Source organism: Vipera ursinii (assembly GCF_947247035.1).
Source record: "Vipera ursinii genome assembly, chromosome: Z".
NCBI lineage: Eukaryota > Metazoa > Chordata > Lepidosauria > Squamata > Viperidae > Vipera > Vipera ursinii.
In genome coordinates, this window is record NC_139517.1 from 120,859,929 (window position 1) to 120,881,730 (window position 21,802).

The window sequence follows — 21,802 nt, forward strand, 5'->3', positions numbered from 1 at the left end:
TTTATTATTATTTTTATTCCTTTTATATGGCGTTTTTATATCTGTGTAAGCTGCCTTGAGTTGCCATGTGCAAGTAGGCCGCAATATAATTTTTAAAAATAAATAAATAAATAAAATAAAAACCATAAAGCAAAACCTGGTGCCAAGTCACCTCACTTTATCCCAGTGCTTGGGGGGGGGGAGAACTGGGTCCGGGTCTTTAAGGCTTGGTAGAAGGCTAGGAGGGCAGGGGCCTGCCAAATATTAGAGGGGTAAACTTGTTCCAGGGATGCGGTGGCTCAGTGGGTTAGGACGCTAAGCTTGTTGATCAGAAGGTTGGCAGTTTGGCGGGTCGAATCCCAAGTGCTGCATAGCAGAGTGAGCGCCTGTTACTCGTCCCAGCTCCTGCCAACCTAGCAGTTCAAAAGCACGTAAAAATGCAAGTAGAAAAATAGGGACCACTACGGTGGGAAGGTAACAGCGTTCCGTGCGCCTTTGGCGTCTAGTCATGCCGGCCACATGACCACAGAGACGTCCTCGGACAAGCGCTGGCTCTTCAGCTTTGAAACGAAGATGAGCACTGGCCCCTAGAGTCAGAAACGACTAGCACACATGTGCGGGGAAAACTTTACCTTTACCTAAACTTGTTCCATAGGGTAGGGACTGCCATGCAAAAGGCAGGCTTCCTAGCTCCCATCAAATGGCAATACTGTGGGGAAGAGACTAGAAGCGTGCCCACCTTATTTGACCTGTTGGATGGGTAGATATTCTTAAAAAAATAAGGTCCTGCAGATAATCTGGAAAGGTGCCATTTACAGCTTTAAAGGTGATGACAACCACTTTGAATTGCCCCCAGAAAGAAACTGGAAACCAGTGTCGCTCAAACAACATGGGTAAACCAATCCAGTGCTACATTTTGGACCAGTAGAAGTTTCTGGGTGGTCTTCAGGAGATGCTTAAACCGGTAGCTTCTGTTTCCTGTAGCTTCTTCTTCTCATCCAGGGTGTCTTCTTCAGGGAGGAATTAGAGAAACAGGCAGACCAACAGACAGTGATTTTATGGACTAGAAGCTTTACCAACACCTTCAGATCTGAATTTTGTCCAAGCTGAAATCTGTCCCAATCCTATTTCAAAAAATAGCTAACTTGGTGCAGTAGTGAATAACATTGGAGGAGGAGTATGAAATCAGGTGGGTGGTCTTGGGTCAGTCCCTTCTCTCAGGAAAAAGAGAGGAAGAAGACAAAGGCAAACTATCTCTGAAAATATGGCCAGCAGAATTGCACCATGTGGTGAAGGATCAAAGCAACAGCAGTGTAATGTATTGGGCTTGCTTTGTTAAGGGAACACCACGCGGTAACTGCTGGAAGGCTGTTTGAGCAGGGAAGCAGCTAACGGCTCCCAGCACCTCAGACGACCCGTCTCCAGCGTTGCTATTGGCTGCCCCTAGGGTGGCAATAGGTTGCTTCAAACCTATTGGCCACCACCTAGGGGCCAGGGTATAAATTGCTGCATCTGCAGCCCAGTTCTCTAGTTCAGAGCCTGCAAGCAATAAACCATGATCTTTGCTGAACTCACTTGCCTCGTCTTCATTCCTGCGCAACGACCCCAGTACACAACAAGCAGGTTAATACTGTTAACAGGGCGGCTTTAAGAATGGAAGTTTGAGTGGAGGGCTTGATTCCTATATTCTATCACTGCAATGGCAGGGGTCTGCCACATAATATAAATGACAATACTTAATCAAAACATTGGAAAAGACACATTAAAACAGAGATAAGCGTATCTTGCTGGTGATGAATTGAAACGTACAAACATATTTTTCATGGAATGGCTCCTTCCTAAATCTCACATACATCCTTTGGAGCAGAATGCAGGTAACAAAAAAGCAGAGATAGTTCATGACTTACGTAACGGAGCTTCCCCATCACACTTAAGTTATGCTGGTCATAAAATGATTTTATGACCCTTTTATGGTTGTCGTTAAGCAAACACTGCAGTTGTAAAAAGGCCAATGCACTCATTAACTGTTAACTAAACACATGGGTTTGCTATGGATGGGGTTTTGATGAAGCCTGAAAGTAAAAGCTGGTTTTCAGCAAAACCATAGTAAAATTTGGTCATTGATTGTGGGATGCTGCAAATGACCATAAATACAGTTCAGTTGCTGAGCACCTAAAATTTGATCACATGACTGCGGAGGGGAGGGACCAAGCATCGTAACATTGAATACGAGGCATATGTAGTCCCCAGATAGGTCCATCATAACTTTGAACAGTAGCTTAGTCACTGGACATAAGTCAAGGGCTATCTATACTTTTTTTAAAAAAAATCTTGTATGATATAATATGCCCGAAACAAAAGCAGCTGCAAAATTGCATGATGTAACTTAAAGGTGAAAATAAAAACAATCTCTATGGATAGAATGACAGTCAAAATTGATTATATGTTTTTTCCAGTGTTATGTATTTTCTGTGATATTCCATTTTCAGACTTGAAAAATGAAAACTAACCATAGAAAAAGGAATTGTTCATATGCTAGTAGAGGATTTTGCTTATTTATTTACTTGATTGATTGAGTGTATACTCAGTCATCTTGGGATTTATAACAAAAAAGCAGCCTTTCATCCACTGAAAGAAATAATGCAAATATACATATATACATATATACCTTTGTGCAGACGCCTGTGGTTGCATCACAGAGAGTCAGAATGGAAAAGTTCTGTGCTCTATTTAGCCAGTTGACTGCAATCTTGGTGCTGGTTGCCCACTTCACCATGGTTATATAGTAATCCCTGAAAAACAAATCAGGGCATTTTTAAAACATTTTTTTTTAAAAAAAAACATCTTTATTAATAACTCCAGGCAGCAAACATACCTTATAAAAGTATTCTTTCCTCCTCTATTTTACCCACAACAAAAAGCCCGTGAAGTGGGTTGGGCTGAGATAAGAGCAACCAGCCCTAAGTCAACCAGCTGGTTTTTATGCCTAAGGCAGGACTAGAACTCACCGTCTGGTTTCTAGCTGGGTGTCTTAACCAGTAGACTAAACTAGCTCTCTTCATTTAAAACAGGGGTGTCAAACTCAATTTCACTGAGGGCCGCATCAGCATTGCGGTTGCCCTCAGGGGGCCTGGGTGGGTGTGGCCTGGGTGGGCGTGGCCTACTGGGTGGGCGTGGCCAGAGTGCGTACGACCTACTGGGTGGGCGTGGCCAACTCTACATCGTTCGCATCAAGGGTGCCTATGGGGGCCTGGGCAGGAGTGGGACAGATCTGGGGGTCTCTGGCAGAAGGAGGGTCTCTGGGCCAGGGCCAAGGCAGTGGGGGCCGTTCCCTCACAGTTTCCAGGATGGCTTCACGGGCTGCATGAAACCACTTCGTGGGCCGGATCCGGCCCCCGGGCCTTGTGTTTGACATGTCTGATTTAAAAGCTTCCATTCTATACATTTGGAGATGTAATAAAAGTTGATCAAAGAGACAGCCTGATGCATTGATTATGTTCCAACAAGGCATGGTCTATAAAGATCATGACAAGGATGGTCTTCCATCATCAAGGTCATCCCTAACCATGAAGGTGAATATGTGAAATGTTTCATGAGGTTGTGATACAAGCCCTGCTCACTGATATTTGTGTTATAAGGTTGCACAGAAGGAGTGGAGCTTCTATTATCACAGTGCACATTGTTGGATTAGTAGATACCTGTGCTCTGAACTGAGTTCTCTGGCCTGGGTACCTCCATGTATGTCTGTAATAACCATATAGAATGATCTGCCTTCCCACAAACATTGGTGAGATCATAAATTGGTTAGTTTTTACTGTACAGTGTTTCTCAACCTTGGCAACTTTAAGACAGATAGAGTTCACCTCCCACTGGATTTCGATAAACATCAATTTGCCTACAGGGGAAACAGGTTGACAGACGATGCCATAGCTACTGCTTTACACTCTGTAGCAAGTCATCTTGAGAAATCTGGAAGCTATGTCAGGATGCTTTTTGTTGATTATAGCTCACCTTTCAACACCATTTTGCCGAGCACTCTCATCGAGAAGTCGACTGACTTGAAATTTTCCCCCTCCATCTGCGATTGGATTCAAGACTTTCTCAGGGACCAGTTACAAACAGTGAGGATCAGGTCTGCTTTGTCCACCCCCCTGAAGCTTTGCACTGGCTCGCTACAGGGCTGTGTGCTTAGCCCCTATCTGTACTCTTTGTACACATATGACTGTGTATTATCCGACTCATCCACTGCGATAATTAGGTTCGCAGATGATACTACCTTGGTGAGTCTTATTACAGGTGGGAATGAGACAGAATACAGGGCAGAGGTACAAAAACTATCCATATGGTGTTGTAACAACAACTTGCACCTGAACATCAGCAAGATGAAAGAGATGGTGCTAGACTTCTGGAGGAAAAAGGAGGAACCTGCCCCAGTTTACATCAGGGAGGACTGTGTGGAGAAGTTTCCTCCTTTAAATTTCTGGGAATCTATCTCTGCGAAGATCTTACCTGGAAAGTTAATACAACCCAGATGGCCAGAAAGGCCCAACAGAGACTTCACTTTCTCAAGGTCTTGTGGAAGAACAGGGTAGAACAATGGCTAATGACCCTCTTTTACCGGTCTACTATAGACAGCGTCCTCTCATACTGTATTGTGGTTTGGTATGCTGGTCTGACAGCCGTGGATAGGAAAGCATTACAGAGGGTGGTGAGCACAGCACAAGACATTGTGGGTTGTCCCCTGACACCACTGGATGACATCGCCAGGGCTCGCTGCCTTGGAAGAGTGAGGAAAATTCTCAGGGATGACTCACAGCCCGGACGGTATCTCTTTACTCTCCTACTATCGGGTAGGAGATATAGGAGTATAGCCAGCTGTACCAACAGGCTGAAGAACAGCTTTTATCCATGGGCTGTTAGGCTTTTGAACGGGATATAATTTTATAAACTTTATGCATGATTGACTCGCAAGGCCAGTGTGTTGTGCAGTTAGCTCACATGGTGTAATAAAATGGAGGGTTTGTGTCACTGTAAGTTGGGGGTGGGGGCACGAAGGGAGGCTCAGCCAATCTCAATGTATACATGGTCGTACTTTGACAATAAAGGTTCATTCATTCATTTGGAGGCTTTATTGAGGCAAACAGGAACTGAGACAGAGGCTTCTGTGCAGCTACTTATACGGTTGGCCACTAGGCGGCGGCCAATAGGTTTAAAGGAACCCATTCCCGCCCCAAATCATCCAATGATCTTCTTGGAGACAACAGGTCTGGCTTAGTCAGTGACCGTTACACAGACACACTATCAAGCAACCATAGGCAGCATTCAAACAGACACGTGAAACAGTTCAAGTAAAATCCCAATACATTACACATGTGATCAATGTAACTGAAAACACCTTCTACAAATTGAATTTGAAACAGACAAAATCAAGGGTTGCTGGTCTCACATGGGCTTTCTCTTGCAGAGTTTATAGACAAACACTAATGACGTTACAAAATATCTGCAAGAAAACAACCATGCTCAGTCAGCCTGAGCTGGGATCAGTTTCAATTCAATTGAACTCTTCTGCACTTATGACTGTGCCTAGCAAGATTCCCGTTGATTCTTTTACTATGCAACATTAAGTAATACTGACTCCTCACATTTGCCTTTTATCTCCTCTATCATTTTTCCTTTTGTCCTGCAAAAGGGAGAATCCTATAATGTTAAATGCTAAATAAATAATTGCACCAATCAGGAGAACAAGCAAGTAACATCTTTATGACCTCCCCTATCACCATACAATGTGAAGTAACAAAACACACATCACACATCTAGAAGCAACGGTTTATGCTTCTAGACTGGTGATGCCACTGTTAATTCAGATCAGCTTTGTGCAAAACTCTGTAGCTCTGGCCCAAAATGCTAACATTACATTCATCTCTCCCTCTCTCTCCCTCCCACTCTCTCTCTCTCCCTCCCTCCCCCTCTCTCCCTCCCTCTCCCTCCCTCCCCCCTTCTCTCCCTCCCCCCTGTACATAAGTATTGCTTAAGAATCAACTGTTTCAGTGACCAACTCTGAATAGTCACTAAATAAATGGATGAAAGTAGAGGACTACTAAACTTTTTACTGTGGTTTTCTTCTACAACAAGAAGATTGGGCTGGAGAAAGAATGATCAGTCCCAAATCACTCGGCATTAAATGTCTGACCTGAATTTCCCAAGTCGTACTCCAATACTGAATCATCACAGTGATTCTCAATACATTTTAGTCTACAATGAGTCACCTACACCCACCTTGAGTTTTTCTAATCACCTCTAGCCAAAGTACCGAAGCCCAACAAAAGGCCTTAATAAGCTACAGCAGATCACAAGAGGCAAACGTCTATGAAAGGTATCTTTAGTAGTTAAAGGGGTGATCATGTGTCCTGGCTATAAAAAGATAGTCCTCTATTTGAAATCCAGGTCTGGTATAAAAATAAAGTTGTTTTGTTTTTAAAGAAAGGGAGAGAACCAGAAGCTTGACATCTATTAGCTGTCCACATCTAAGCAGCAGCAGGAACAGATCTTCAAAGCTGGCCTGGTCAACTTTTTCATTGTAGTAAAAAAAATGTCTTCCGAAATAATGACATTATTTTGGTTCTGTCCATCTCAGAAATTCTATTTCACAAAGGACATTCATACTTAAGCCAGAATGTAAGAGTTTCATTTGGTGTTAGACTTTACTGTAATATCTCAGACTGAATAAAGGTAAAGGTAAAGGTTCCCCGCACACACGTGCTAGTCGTTTCCGAATCTATGGGCCGGTGCTCATCTCCGTTTCAAAGCCGAAGAGCCAGCGCTTGTCCGAGGACGTCTCTGTGGTCATGTGGCCAGCATGACTAGACGCCAAAGGCGCACGGAACGCTGATACCTTCCCACCGGAGTGGTCCCTATTTTTCTACTTGCCTTTTACGTGCTTTCGAACTGCTAGGTTGGCAGGAGCTGGGACGAGTAACAGGTGCTCACTCTGTTACGCGGCACGCGGGACTCGACCCGCCAAACTGCCGACCATCTGATCGACAAGCTCAGCATCCTAACCCACTGAGCCACCGCGTCCCTTGACTGAATATGGGTAGATTTTCTGCCTAGAACTGGAGAAGAAGGGTTTGGGATGAAAAAAAGAGCCCTCCCCAACAGCAAAACTGACACACCACACTGCCTGATCATATTCAAGTGGAACCTGCAGGTCAAAGCCATCTTTAAATTATCATACAATAGCTTTTCATAATGTGTACAGTCCATGCAATTTTTATGAGTTCATTTGTTGTCTATAAAATATGTATAAGGAGCCATTGCTCTCATTGGGATTAATGTGCTACATTGCTGGAGAGAAAACTCCTGCGTTTTGGTATGGGTTGGCTGTGCACACAAAAGAGTCGGGAATTGAGGGAGGAAAATGAGAAATAATAAACCCAAGATTAATTCTGCAGCTGTCAGCAAGGTTTAGCCGACGAATTCAGCTGCAGCTTGGAAAATAGGATATACAGAATATGGGCTTTTGCCAAAGGAACAGAAATGGGCAGTAAACACAGTGCCACAGTGCAAGTTGGACAGGTTAAATATTCCTTCTTACCCCAAATTCCCCACCAGGATGAAGGACCTTGATGATTTCTTGATTAGGCTTCTGTTTACATTTTGACGGTTTCTCTAGTATTAATCTTGTTATTAATCTCTGCATATCTGGATGTTGATTGTTGGTGAGAAAGTATTTTAGTCTTTTCATTTCCTTTTTAGCTTTTTGATTTGTCTATATGCCTATGTGTTGGGCAGTGTTAAGCTTTGTAGTTTAATGGCCAGATTTATTGCATAGCAAGATTGATGTCGGACTCAAAACCAAAAATATAACATGGTGATTCTTCCAAGTTCAGTTTTTTAAAAAAAATATTTCACACCTACAGACAAAACCTTGCCAAATTTAGCATTCACGTAGTGAATGTATCTCACAAGAAAAGTATATCTCACAAGTGAAGTGAGCTGCCTTCACCCATTTCTCTCACACTTGATATCTGTCATGGTTCAGACAGACAGAGATGAATAAAGCAGAACTACGAGGCTTGCAAACTCCTCAAAGAACATGTTTATTAGTTACAAAGTATCGGCATGGTCAAAAGTGAAACCAAGTTTGGATACACAAGTAATAATTTCCCAGTAGAAAATTAAACGTCCCACCCTTTAAACTATGCAATCTACTACATTCCCTAGTATGATTAATTGGCAGGCTTTTTATGCAACTCCCAGTCTCTAGTCTCGGGAGCAGCCGATGACCTTGGTTCCCACAGGACAGAAAATTATTTTGACTAACTAAGCACCTCCTCTTGTGGCAACTAACCCCCCTCCTATGTGGCAACTTAGAATGAGAAGAAAACATGTCTGCAGCCATACTCATTTGTAGAGTTGACAATATCTGGACCGAGTGGCCTCTTGCTCCTCCGAAATGCACTTCCCCTCCCTCCAGAAAATGCATTCCATCAGATCTGCTCTGTTCTTTGCTGGTCAGGAGATGACCAACTTTTGAACACAGTGGAGATTGCTATTATGTGACCTCTTTTCAGGGAGGCTCTGCCTGGAGCAAACCTATGGTGATCCTTGTCTTCTCCATGATTGGGAGTAGAGTTTCAAAGAGCTCCTCTTTTTACCGCAGCCATCAGATCATGTGAGCAGAGCTGTCTTCAGTCCTCCACCGGTTCCCCAGTAGTCCCCCTTGCCCTGTGTTTTCACCCTGGACTGTTCTGTTCTCTGCTGTTCAGGGACTTACCACATCATGCTGTTGCTCCTATCATGACTCATTAAGACATGAACTTTCTTTGCCCTGTCGTTTTTCACTGTTTCTGAAAGCATTGCTCCGTTCAAATCTTACAGCTGGGGGGGGGGCACTCATTCTATTTTTGCCCATGCTGAGTGAAGCACAATCCCTTGCTTTCGCTCCCTCTACTCACCCATAACAAATATTCCTATTCCTTCCCTCCACCCCACTATTTCAGCTGCAATGCATACTAAATCTATAAAGTTGCTATGCAAGGTATACTAAATCTACAGTGGATGCTACTTCATTTTGCTCCTATGGAACTGAATCCCCTGTTCTTGCTTGCTAAGAATTTTCCATGTCCCTATTATGGAGTGGAGATGAAAGACCAAGACGCTCTGCTTTTGTTTGATTATGGTAGCATCAGAGCCAGAATTTATTTATTTACACTCTGCCTTTATTATTTGTACACATAACTCAATGCTTCTTCTTTCTCTTATTTTCTCCACAGCACCAGCCCTGTGAGGTGGGCTGAGAGAGAAGGACTGACCCAAGTCTCCAGCTGGCTTTCATGGTTTAAGATAGGGCTAGAACTTACCTTTTCCTGGTGATTGCCCCAGTCATCCAGCCAGCTTACATGCCTAAGGCAGAAATAGAATTCACTGTCTCCTGGTTTCTCTAGCTTGATGCCTTTACCACTAGTCCAAACTGGCTATTGGATGGTACAATAAGGGAACAACATCCCAACTAATACTGAATGGACTGAGAGATACTGAAGTACGAGTGATTGAATTTTATTGACAATAGTCCATTGGACTCCACTGCCTTCATAGGCATTTAACTGTGGCTTAAATATATACTAGAATATGCTTAGATTTTTTTTATTAGAGGAATGAAATAGGCTTTATTGAAGTGAACCTTAATTCTGATTCAGAATAATAGACTTGGAAGGGACTTGGAGGTCATCTAGTCCAACCCCATGCTCAGGCAGGAAACCTATACCATTTCAGACAAATGGTTGTCCAGTCTCTTCTTAAAAACTTCCAGGGTTGGAGCACCCACAACCTCCAGGGAAAATCGTTCGGTTGATTAACTATTCTTACTGTCAGGAAATTTCTTCTTAATTTTAGGTTGGATATCTCTTTGATAGTCTACCACCCTTTACTTCTTGTCTTGCCTTCTGGTACTTTGAAAATAGGTTTGCCCCCCTTTTCCTTGTGGCAGTCTCTCAAATGTTGGACCACTGCTATCATGTCACTCCTAGTTCTTCTTTTCATTAAACTAGGTAAAGGTAAAGGTTCCCCCGCACATGCATGCTAGTCGTTTCCGACTCTAGGGGCCGGTGCTCATCTCCGTTTCAAAGCCGAAGAGCCAGCGCTTGTCTGAGGACATCTCTGTGGTCATGTGGCCGGCATGACTAAACGCCAAAGGCACACGGAACGCTGATACCTTCCCACTGTAGTGGTCCCTATTTTTCTACTTGCATTTTAACGTGCTTTTGAACTGCTAGGTTGGCAGAAGCTGGGACGAGTAACAGGCGCTCACTCTGTTACGCGGCACTCGGGATTTGAACTGCCAAACTGCCGACCTTCTGATCGACAAGCTCAGCGTCCTAACCCACTGAGCCACCACGTCCCTTTCATTAAACTAGATATATCCAATTCCTGCAACCATTCTTCATATGATTTAGCCTCCAGGCTCTTCTCTACACTCATTCCAGAGTCAGAATGATTTTTTTTTATATTGTGGTGACCAAAACTGAATACAGTATTCCAGATGTGGTCTTAGTAAGGCTTTATAAAGCGGTACTAGAACTTTGTGTGGTCTTGATTCTATTAATGCAACCTAGGATTAATGCAACCTAGGATTGCATTGGTTTTTTTGGCTGCTGCCACACACTGCTGGTTCATATTTAAGTGATTGTCTACTATCCCTCTTGCACTTACTACTATTGAGCCAGGTTTTACCTAATTTATACCAGCACATTTGGTTTTTCATGCCTAAGTGTAAAATCTTACTTTTTTCTATATTGAATTTCATTTTGTTAGATGGGGTCCAGTGTTCAAGTCTGTCAAGATCCTTCTGGATCTTGAACCTACTGGGGTGTTGGCTATTCCTCCCAGCTTGGTGTTGTCTACAAATTTGATGAGTTCCTTTTCTATTCCCTCATCTAAATTGTTCATAAAAATACTGAAGACTACTGGGCTTAAGACAGAAACTTGGGGCACCCCATTGCTTCCTTCCTTCCATGTAGATGTAGTTCCATTAATGACTACATGTTGAGTGTGGTTTGTCACTCAGCTTCTATCTTTACTGCTGGTGTTATGTCCTCATCCCCAGCAGGCTTAAATCTGGACCAAGACAACTAGATATCCAAAAATGGGTAGGAAAATGAAGAAAGAATAGAATTAGAAAATCTAAGGATAAAGGTGGCTGATTATATATACCAGAGCTGCATCTCATGGTCTCATCTTTACTTTAATGTAGCATCACACAAACCTCATTCGTGGATCATCAGGAGGAGTCATCTCTAGAACATGAGGAGGCCCATTCAACACAACTGCATGTAAGGAAATGCTTGGATTTTCTGTCCCGACCTAGAAGGCAAAAGGAGAACATAATAATAGTTAGGATAGAAAATTACCGTTGAGTGATTTTGATGTATTTAGAGTGGGAATAGTTCATAAGCCACAGCTTCACATAACGTGCCCTATTTTCCATCTCAACCCCACTGCTCCTCTGGTCATCTTGAAAATAACAACAACAACAATAACAATAATAATAAGAATGGAGGGTGGAAGGGTCTTGGAAGTCATCTAGTCCAACCCCCTGCTCAGGCAGGAAACTCTATACCATTTCAGACAAATGGTTGTTCTGTCTCTTCTTAAAAACTTCCAGTATTAGAGCATTCACAGCTTCTGGAACTTCTGACAACAGCCTTGCTGAAAAAGTGACCTAAGCTCAGTCCTCATTTAGCAACTACCTCATTTAATAACTCTTTGCTGTTATGAAGGTGATGATAAATTAACTTTGTGACCAACTCTTGCATTTGTGACCTGTGCAAGTCTGTAGAGCAAAGGAAAGCTGAAGTAAGACTATGAGCACAGTTACACTTAGCAACTGCTTTGCTTCATGACCGGGTTGCTGATCCCAATTGTGGTCGCTAAACGAGCAACCATCAGATTGCGATTCTATAATATGATCCTGAAGTGCTTAAGACTATCGTCAACTGTCTCAGTTGGCAGATTCTAAAAAAGGAACTCCTGATACAAAGAGTTTATGATAAAATAAGATAATCCTTATTGTTATTTTTTACAGCGGCCACACTGGCACACATTAAAAATGAAATTCTGTTGTCTGCTCTCAGAAGTGTACACATACATAACACACATATAAACATGCTAGATACAACATATGTATATACCTACACCATTACATATAAATACATATAAATATTAATCACTGTCCATCTTGAATACATAACGGAAAGAAGAAGCTTTAGAGTTCACAAGGTTAATACTGGATGGAACAAAACTGTGACTGAATCTGGATGTTCTGCTTTAATACCACGGAGACCCCTCCTCCCAGAAGGTAACAAGGAAAACAGGTTGTGAAGAGGATGAGTAGCGTCCGAGATAATCTTGAAGACCCTGCTCAAGCAATGCTTCTGTGCTATGTGCTGGGTGGGAGGGAGGGAACTGCCAATGATCTTTTCAGCCTTCCTCACCACTCTCTGCACCACCTTCCTGTCTGAAGCAGGGATGCTTCCAAACCAGACAGTGAAGCTGTATGACAGGATGCTCTCGATTGTCCCTCTGTAGAAAGTGGTCAGGACAGGGGAAGGAAGACGAGCTTTTCTCATGCAATGCAGAAAATGCAGGTGCTGCTATGCCCGCTTCACCAGTGTCTTACTGTTCACCAAGAGTAAACCTTTTTTGAAAGATCTATCTAGGTACAGCAGAAGCAAAGTTAGTTCTGAAGTTTTCCAGCAAAACCTGGCCTAGGTTTTGTTCCGTGGTCCATCTGCAGTTCATTGTCCACCTATATGCAGTGCTTTTGTTTTGGAAAACATTCTGTGCGGTTTGAACAGTTCTCGGAGCTTGACCTTGGCGGCTGTCTCCTGTCAGGTGACAGAAGGCTCTTATGCATTTCTTAGTCCTCCCCTCTCCGTATAAATTTACCAACAAACCCCCCCCCCACTTCTGCAGGTGATGATGAAGCAGAATCAGTTCTGACAACTATAGTTACAGCATCCATTCAGAAATAATCTTGCTTTCCTAACTGTATTCAATTAATCTTGAATTGCTTCTCCAAGTAAAAGTAACCAAATCTTGAATGTTAGATGAATAGTAAAATCTATCCTACCTTTGGGTAGTGATAGGTTTCCACTTTTGGGTAAAGGCTTCCGGTGAATGTAGGGATTTCCATTAATGGGACCCGGGAGTCATTAATAGTTGCATAGGCTAATCTTGTGCCATCAGGAGACCACCAGTGGGCAATGTGGCTTTTCAGGATCTCTTCTAGAGAAACAAGAGAGTTGGAAAAAAAAATACTGTGATATCAAAACTGTTAGTTAACAAGGAAATGAAAGGATAGATTGAAGGAAAATCCTACTTAACGGGCAGGGCATCACTGGGAGGGTAAAAGTAATGAGCAAAAATCTCAGAATCTATTTTTTTTTATAGATGTCCTCATGAATGGTTTCTAACCTTGATGCATTTTCTTTGATGTTGTGTAAAAGAATATCTCTTGGAGAGAAAAAAAAACAAATGCTTGTTTCGCTGTTGATCCCAATGATTCATATATTTTGCTTAAGTTTGGAAGATCTTACCTTGCAGCATCAAATTGGGGGAAAATTCCATTTACTACCATATTGTTAACTGCAGTGTTCTAAAGGTATTAGGATCTATCTTTTGTTTCTGGCAATATACAATCATAAAAAGTACAATCCATCATTTTAAGGCCTCAGCATAATTAGCTATATATCCTGAAAAATTTCTCATAGCTTTTTAAAAATTTTCCTGAGGGACATGTTTCTAGAAACTAACCTTTGGGTGAAACTCTGCATGATCGGGATCGTGTGGAATTTTCCTAGGATGAGGACTCCATTTGGTTAAGCACCATCCCAGGGACCATACTCCAAAAACTAATGGATGGGGCAAATTAAAACTGATTCTGCTTTGCTTTCATTTATATTTGACTAAAATTAAATGTAAATGGTATGAATACTTTCTGTCAGACATATTATATTTTTCTCCTTTTTTATCTGTTAAAGGTTATGCTTAGGTAGCATTTTGTGCAGAATTTTGTGACTGGCACATAAACCTGGGCTCAGGCCTTGCCTTTCTGACATTTAATTTCTGCATATTGGGAAAATGAGCTTATGTAGACATATGGGGCTATGATAACTTAAATGAGTTTCAGGTATTTATTTATTTATTGATTGATTTTAGTTGTACTGTTTGGATTTCTATTTCTTTTCCCGTGATGCTCTAACCCACTAAGACAGATTGCTTGTTTAAATTAAGAGAATGGCTGTCATCACTAAAACCCAATGTTCAAAGGGATGTTTACATGTGTAAAAATATGAGCTGAGGATCTCTGGCAAAACAATATGTCATATTTAATTATTTGAGAAGCTTCTGTTCATGAATAGATGAACCTATAACTTCTGGCCTACTTTGTAGAGCTGTTGTAACTATTACAAATGATTAAATGATTGGCATGGCATGGAAGTTGTACCTCTCACCCATGAAGACAAGGTGATCCAATTGGGGTCTCCCTCCACATTTTATCACCATAACAACTCTGAATCTAAGTCACTAGGTTAGACTGAGGAACAATGGACATCATAGGTTGAATGAGGGTGTGAATGGTAGCAATAGAGAAGGTGGGTGGGGGTGGAAGAGGACATGTCGCTAAGTAGGGTTGGACTTAATTGGGACATGTTTGGCAGAGTAACAGGAATTCTAATAATGCAGTCTAGAGTATGAAGTGGGGAAAACATCCCAGAAAAACACAATGGCAAATCCTAATTATTAATTAAGGAACTATCTTGCCTCAATGGGATTGGCCCACCCCATTCACTCCAGTAGTAGGGGCATGCTGAGGACCTTATCAGCCAAGAAATTTCAGCTGGTGGTATCTAGGAGAAGAGCCTTTTCTGCTGTGACCCCCTTCCCTTTGGAACAGCTTGCTCCCGGAGGTGAGATCCACCCTCACTGTTTTGGCCTTCCAGAAGGGCCTTAAAACCTGGCTCTATTGATTGATCTGGGGCCCGGATGAACACACTTAGGCTGGAGGTGTCTGGTGGAACAATTGAGAAGATACCACCTCTGTGACATATGTGCTCTTGGCTTATATTTTTATGTGACTCTTATTTTAATGTTTTGTTTATGTTTTTAATTGTATTGTAAGCTTTCTAGAGCCACTTTGGATTGTGAAATAGGCAGGATGTAAACTTAATTAAATAAACGCTGCCAGCAAAACCACAGGAGTTGAGGGCTCAACTCAACATGACATTCTTAATAAGAATAACTCATCCTACAGATGAAACCTGGAAGAATTCATAACAGAAGAATAGGGACCTGAATCTCAATCAGAGCCAATAATTTTAGCTCCAGGGCCTGTCTTTATTGGCCACAAGGCTGGTGGTTCTCCACAGTGCCTATAAATTATTCCAAGGGATTAATTTGAGCTTTACATTTGACATGCACCATGAGCTTTCGATGCTCCTGTCTTTCTCCTTAATATTATTTGACATGATGCTTTCATTAACTTTCTTATAAAAAGATCATAGTATCCATTTTTTCTCCTCCCAGCCCACCACCCCACATCTGCCACTGAAGAGGATCAATAGTGCACACTTATAAAGAGAAGCAAAACAGGCCTCTTCCCTTCAGCCTACACTGTTTCCAACCTCTCCTTAATTTTCTTACAGCACAGCTGTCACTCAGATTTGGTGTACTGCATGATATATTTATTACAGACAATGTGGTGCCTCTACAATGGTGGGATCATGTATTTTCAACAGTTCTGAATGGCAGCTCATGCAGAGAAGCAATAGATATTTATTAAGCCTGCATTCCAATGCATTGGGGCATCCCAATCAGCAGTGTTTCTGCAACTGAGGAGCAATATTTGAAGCAGCATCCAAGTAATAAAACTTGCTTGCTTTCTTTTGCTTCCTGATTATTATATTTTATTTACAGAAAAGACTGCCTGCCAGCTTTTCTCTGTTTGGTGCCTTTTGAGAGTCTGGATTACTACTCCCACACCCTCTGGGCTCATACTGGATGGGAGTTAACAGAGCTATAATCCAGAACTTCTAGAGGTCTCGGATTGGCAAAGGCTGTTAAAGCAACAGCACTGGAAATTCTTCTCTAATTTACTGAACGGAGGCACAAATCTTGCACGTGGACCATTTCTGCTTCTAGTCTTGACTTTCTAGTCTAATTTACAGCCCTGAGATTTCCTCTGGTCTTCCATCTAAGAACTAACCAAATCTGATTCCACTTAGTTTCTCAAGATCAGCCAAAGAAAGTGCTGTTAGCTAATGGGACCATGCAGAAAGACCCAAATTACTGTTACTGTAATTCAGATCTTTCAGCCAACCATGAATCTCCCACTTTAACCTAATTCATCAAAAAGCTGGGGATTAATTAATCCAGAGGTGAGGATATCAAACCCTTAGGACCACAGGTGATTGCTGAATCTATTTTTATGACCTACTAGAAATCTCAGGTATAGGGGCTAGATTGGTAAATCTAGACGTATCTTGGAAGAATTCATGCACACTGAGAGTTTGCAGCAAAGCAGTTTAATAAATTATTATCATTACTAGGAAGAAGGAAATCACTGCCATACTGTTGCCAAGATATCCATGATTCCTAGGAGTCAAGCTCAACGCAAAGCATGATACCAGAATAACTGAACATTTCTGGCACTGTTTCCCATCACAGAAAAAACATAAATTGAAGTGTAACATTAAACCTCATAACTTTTAAAAATGAAGAATAACCTTCAAACTCTTTTAATCCAGAAAAAATATTGGCTCAAAGCAGACGCAGAATTTGGTCATATAGTGGATTTTTTAGGAAATGAGATGGTGGTAATGTCCTTGGCATTATTAAAGTAAAAAAAAAGCAAAGTTCCATAAATTATATGCAATGGAAACTCCCCTAGGTAGGAAGTAAAGTTGCTGTATGGCACCAATAAGAATCAGGTGTCTTCATTTTATTTATTCATTCTAGGGGTGAGTTTTTAAAGAAGAGTGAGCTTCCATTGCTGAAAGAGAAGGGATTTCAAAAGTTTATAGTAGAATCCCTGGCAACTTTAAATGAAGCATGATAGAATCACTAAACCGGACACATTTATTATCTTTTCCTCCATGTCAGTGGATGATTTCTTATTTAAACTATGAGTTGCCACACAAGAATGCTAACTTTCCTTAAGAGGGTTGCTATAAGTAAGACAAACATGCCCAATTTAGTTAGAGACTACATGCTTCCTGCATCCATTGGCTAAAGAGTTTCCCACTGCCAGTTGCAAAATTGTAGTAATCCAGACAAGAAGCACATGTACAAGTACTATCTCTAACTTTACTATAAAATAACAGAATAACAGAGCTGGAAGGGACCTTGGGGGGGGTCTTCTTGCCCAACCTCCTGCTCAAGCAGGAGACCCTATACTATTTCAGACAAATGGTTATCCAATCTCTTCTTTAAAATGTCCAGCATTGGAGCATCCATAGTTTTTGGAGGAGTGTCATTCCACGGATTAATTTTTCTTTCTCCTGACACATTAACAGAATATTGCATCTCTCTCCTATCCTTGTTACAGCCCAAGAGACAAGGAATGTTTCCTTAGAGTCATTTGCTATGCCCCTTTTCCTTCTGCAGTCTCAGCTGCCTCTTATCTGAGCATTCTCTGTGGCTCTTCCTCCTGTCTCCCAAGGTCACACCCACACACCATAACACTGGCAGATTTATTGTTTTCTTAGGCTTACATGCCACTCCAATCATACATGACTCTGAGCACCATACATACCTGAATGGAATATCTGTTGTTTTTGAATTTGTCCTTCAGGCTGCAAGGAGTGCTTATTTCAGCATGGTGATCAGTTGGTTCACATAGCAGTGGCTATCAATGCATGATGTGACATGGGCTCTTGTCTATCATCATCTGGCCTGTTACAAATAGCCTGTGTCACATTAGGGCTGAGAGAAAGTGACTGGCCCAAGGTCACCCAATGGGCTTCTTCCCAAAGGATCTCCCCATTCCTAGTCTAGTATCTTAACCCCTACAAAACACTAGTTCTCCACATACCTGAAATGCAGTAATAGGATTAAAGCATAAGCAACAAGGTACAACAAAATACTCTAGGTATCACTGAACAACTAATTTCATAGAAGAGATCAGAAACAGATACGTTATACTCAAAAGCTTACCGAAAAAGCCAAGTCTTTATTGCTTTTTGAAAACCTAAGAGGTTCCACTGCCTACCAGCAACAGGTCTATACATCCTCTCATTGCCTTATTCTGCCACTTCCTTATACATGTGTTTTTACACATATGATTGTGTATTTTCATAGATGGGTGTAGGGGTTGGTTCCCAGACTGATAAAAATTATTATATACCGGTTGCAAGCTTCCACATGATCAGTGATGAGTGAAGTGACATAACTCCTTGCTAGATCATAGGAAGACCATCAGAAATAAAATCAAAACATGTCCATTCTAAAGTGGACTCTAAGAAAGAAGTATCAATTCTAAATGGTAAATGGCGACGTTTTTAGAACATTTTTCATTTTTCCTATTCTTCTTAGTATAGCTTGCTAATGAGAATTGTGTGAGATTCATGCTTTGAAAAGAGTCACTCTCAAAGTTCTTAAAAATAGATCACCATGTGTGTGAAAGAATTGGGGTAGGATATTGTCTGAACTGATTTTACACTTGGGAGTCAACTCAGAGACATGGATCACACATCATGATGGTCTTAAGATGACCAGGTAATTCAGATGGTCTTTAAACTAGTCTAATGTGTGAAGCTAACTAATTAGAATATATTCAATAAATAAAGGTGATTAGTTAAAAGAGAACGCTTTGGTGTGACCGCTGAAACCTGTATATTTACACAACATATTGAACCATAAATTAACTATATGGGCTATGATATTTTGCTAAACTATGGTCTATAATCAATGGAAGGGATTATTGAGGATCTGTAAACTAAACCGTAATTTCAACCAACTTAGTGTTATTTGATAAGTTAATGTCAAATATTTGCAAATGCTCTTGCCTTCCAGGATTGTTCAGAGGGGAGAGGCACAAATAAATAATACACTTTAAATACCTCTACTAATTAAATGCCATCAATTTAATTAATATGTCTCCTCATATTAAACCCATATTAAACCCTCATATTAAACTCCTCATATTAAACTCCTCATATTAAACTCCTCATATTAAACTCTTCATATTAAACCCAGATTGTTTGGGGCAATTAAGCTGACTTTGTAATAATGCCGCTTGGGGTGTGTGTGAAAGCCCTAATAAGCAGGCATATACATAGAATGAAGGCTACTGCTAAGCTTGTAAGCCTCACTGAGTCTTCGGAGAAAGGCGGGATATAAATGGAATTAAAATAAAATAAATAAATAAAAATAATACTAAGAGCAAAGCCAACCCCCTATTGTAGCTAATAAACACATTTTAAATCACTGAAAAACTTGAATATAATCTAGCTTAACAGAGGCATCTGGGGAAGCCACAGTGGTATCAGGTAGGAAATTACATCATTGAGCAAATGATACAGATTACACAACTGGCATCATTCACAGGTGATGCCATGGAGGTACACGTGATCTAATCTGCCCTGCCTTGTGGCTGTTGCTGAAATACATATTCATGGAAATTTATAAAAGGCTTGGTGTAGAATCAAAAAGGAATGGAAAAATTCCCTTCTCATCTTCTTTTCCAATTATCTGTTTAAATGGGAAGTGTGCAGTTTCATACACATCAGAAGCTAATCTTGGATTTTCTCAAGCAGAAACAGCCATTTCTAATTAAAGCCATCCTATTTACATTTACATTGTTAAGATGATTCTCAGCTGGAAGCTTTTCATATTAGGGAAACAAAAGGATGCTGTAAAGGGCCATGTAGAATCTATCTCGACCGCCAGGTGGAGCTTTCTTTTTAAGAAGTGTGGATTAAATAGGAAGGAAGATTCTTGATAGTTTGTTTATAAGCTATGAACTATGCACAGAGATGCTTGATGTGAGATTTGAACTCTATTTGATAGCAACAAGCAATTCCCTTAGGATACGCTTCTTCAGTCTGATGCTTCCGGATGTTTGGGACTACAAGTCCCAACATTCAAGCTAATTATTAGTGACTTCTATTTGTAGGCTGCATTTTAAAAGATCCATCCTTAACACTGTAAGAATTATCACTACCAATCACATCCTGAAGCAATGTGAAAACACACTTTCAATACCGATGCAGAGTTGCTGGTACTGACTGACAAGCTACAGAAATATTCCTAGTCAGAATTTGGTATGATTCATTATTTAAAGGTAAAGGTAAAGGTTCCCCCGCACATGCGTGCTAGTCGTTTCCGACTCTAGGGGCCGGTGCTCATCTCCGTTTCAAAGCCAAAGAGCCAGCGCTTGTCCGAGGACGTCTCCGTGGTCATGTGGCCGGCATGACTAGACGCCAAAGACGCACGGAACGCTGTTACCTTCCCACCGTAGTGGTCCCTATTTTTCTACTTGCATTTTTACGTGCTTTCGAACTGCTAGGTTGGCAGAAGCTGGGACGAGTAACAGGCGCTCACTCTGTTATGCGGCACTCGGGATTCGACCCACCAAACTGCCGACCTTCTGATCGACAAGCTCAGCGTCCTAAACCACTGAGCAATTCCATAGGAGATCTGACATCACAATAGGAAGAAAGCATCAGTACACAAAATATGAAAACAGCTGCAATAATTACAGAAGTTTCAAAATTACCAGTACAAGTAATCCTTGACTTATGACTGTAATAGTGTCTGGAATTTCCATTGTTAAGCCTTGACAGTCATAAGTCAAGGCCCACACATGCCTGGACTCAATTTAAGACCTTTTTTGCAGCAATAATTAAGTGAATTTTATAGTCATTAAAGAAATCTATATATTCCTATGGGCATAAAGGTCAGAATCCAGCAAAAACAAAAAAAGCTTCTTTCAGCATGTAAAAAACAAGTAAAAAGTTAAGGAAATGATTGGTCCATTAGTGGGAGAAAGTGGCAAGAAGGTGATAAGCAACAGGGAGAAAGCAGAACTATTTAACTCGTTTTCTGCATCCATCTTTACACAAATTACTGACCATACTCAGGATGCGGTCCTCAATGGAACTGCTTCTAAATGGAGGGAAGTGAGTAGTGGGGTGCCCCAGGGCTCTGTTCTGGGCCCAGTGCTCTTCAACATCAAATCTGCAGACAATACCTAGCTGGCAGGAATAGCCAATACTCCAGAAGATAGGCTTAAGATACAGAAGGATCTTGACAGACTTGAACACTGGGCGCTATCTAACAAAATGAAATTCAGTGGTGAAAAAAGTAAGGTTCTACATTTAGGCAAGAAAAACCAAATGCACAGGTATAGTATAGGTGGTATCTTGCTCAATAGTAGTAACTGTGAGAGGGATCTCAGAGTCCTAGTGGACAGTCACTTAAATATGAGCCAGTAGTGTGCTGCAGTTGCCAAAAAAGCCAACCCAGTGCTAGGCTGCATTAACAGAGGGATAGAATCAAGATCATGTGAAGTGTTAATACCACTTTACAATGCCTTGGTAAGGCCACACTTGGAATACTGCGTTCAGTTTTGGTCACCATGATGTTTATTGGAACACTTCTATCATGTCACCCCTCATCCTTCTCTTCGTTAAACTGGACATACCCAATTCCAGCAGCCGTTCCTTATATGTTTTAGACTCCAGACCTCTAATCATCTTTGTTGCTCTTCTCTGTACTCTTTCCAGAGGCTCAACATCTTTTTTACATCATGGTACTAAAAAAG

At 41.3% G+C, this 21,802-nt stretch overlaps 1 protein-coding gene across 1 annotated transcript in view; it reads right to left on the reverse strand.

Annotated features, from left to right (window-relative positions):
• Positions 1 to 21,802, reverse strand: part of DPP6 (dipeptidyl peptidase like 6) — a gene marked incomplete at both ends in the record, with an annotated part of 248,705 nt that overhangs the window by 47,171 nt on the left and 179,732 nt on the right. Inside the window, 3 exons of the mRNA XM_083379052.1 lie at positions 2,648 to 2,771; positions 11,243 to 11,340; positions 13,109 to 13,263. Coding sequence (XP_083235178.1) covers positions 2,648 to 2,771; positions 11,243 to 11,340; positions 13,109 to 13,263 — 377 coding nt within the window. The remainder of the gene's footprint in view (positions 1 to 2,647; positions 2,772 to 11,242; positions 11,341 to 13,108; positions 13,264 to 21,802) is intronic.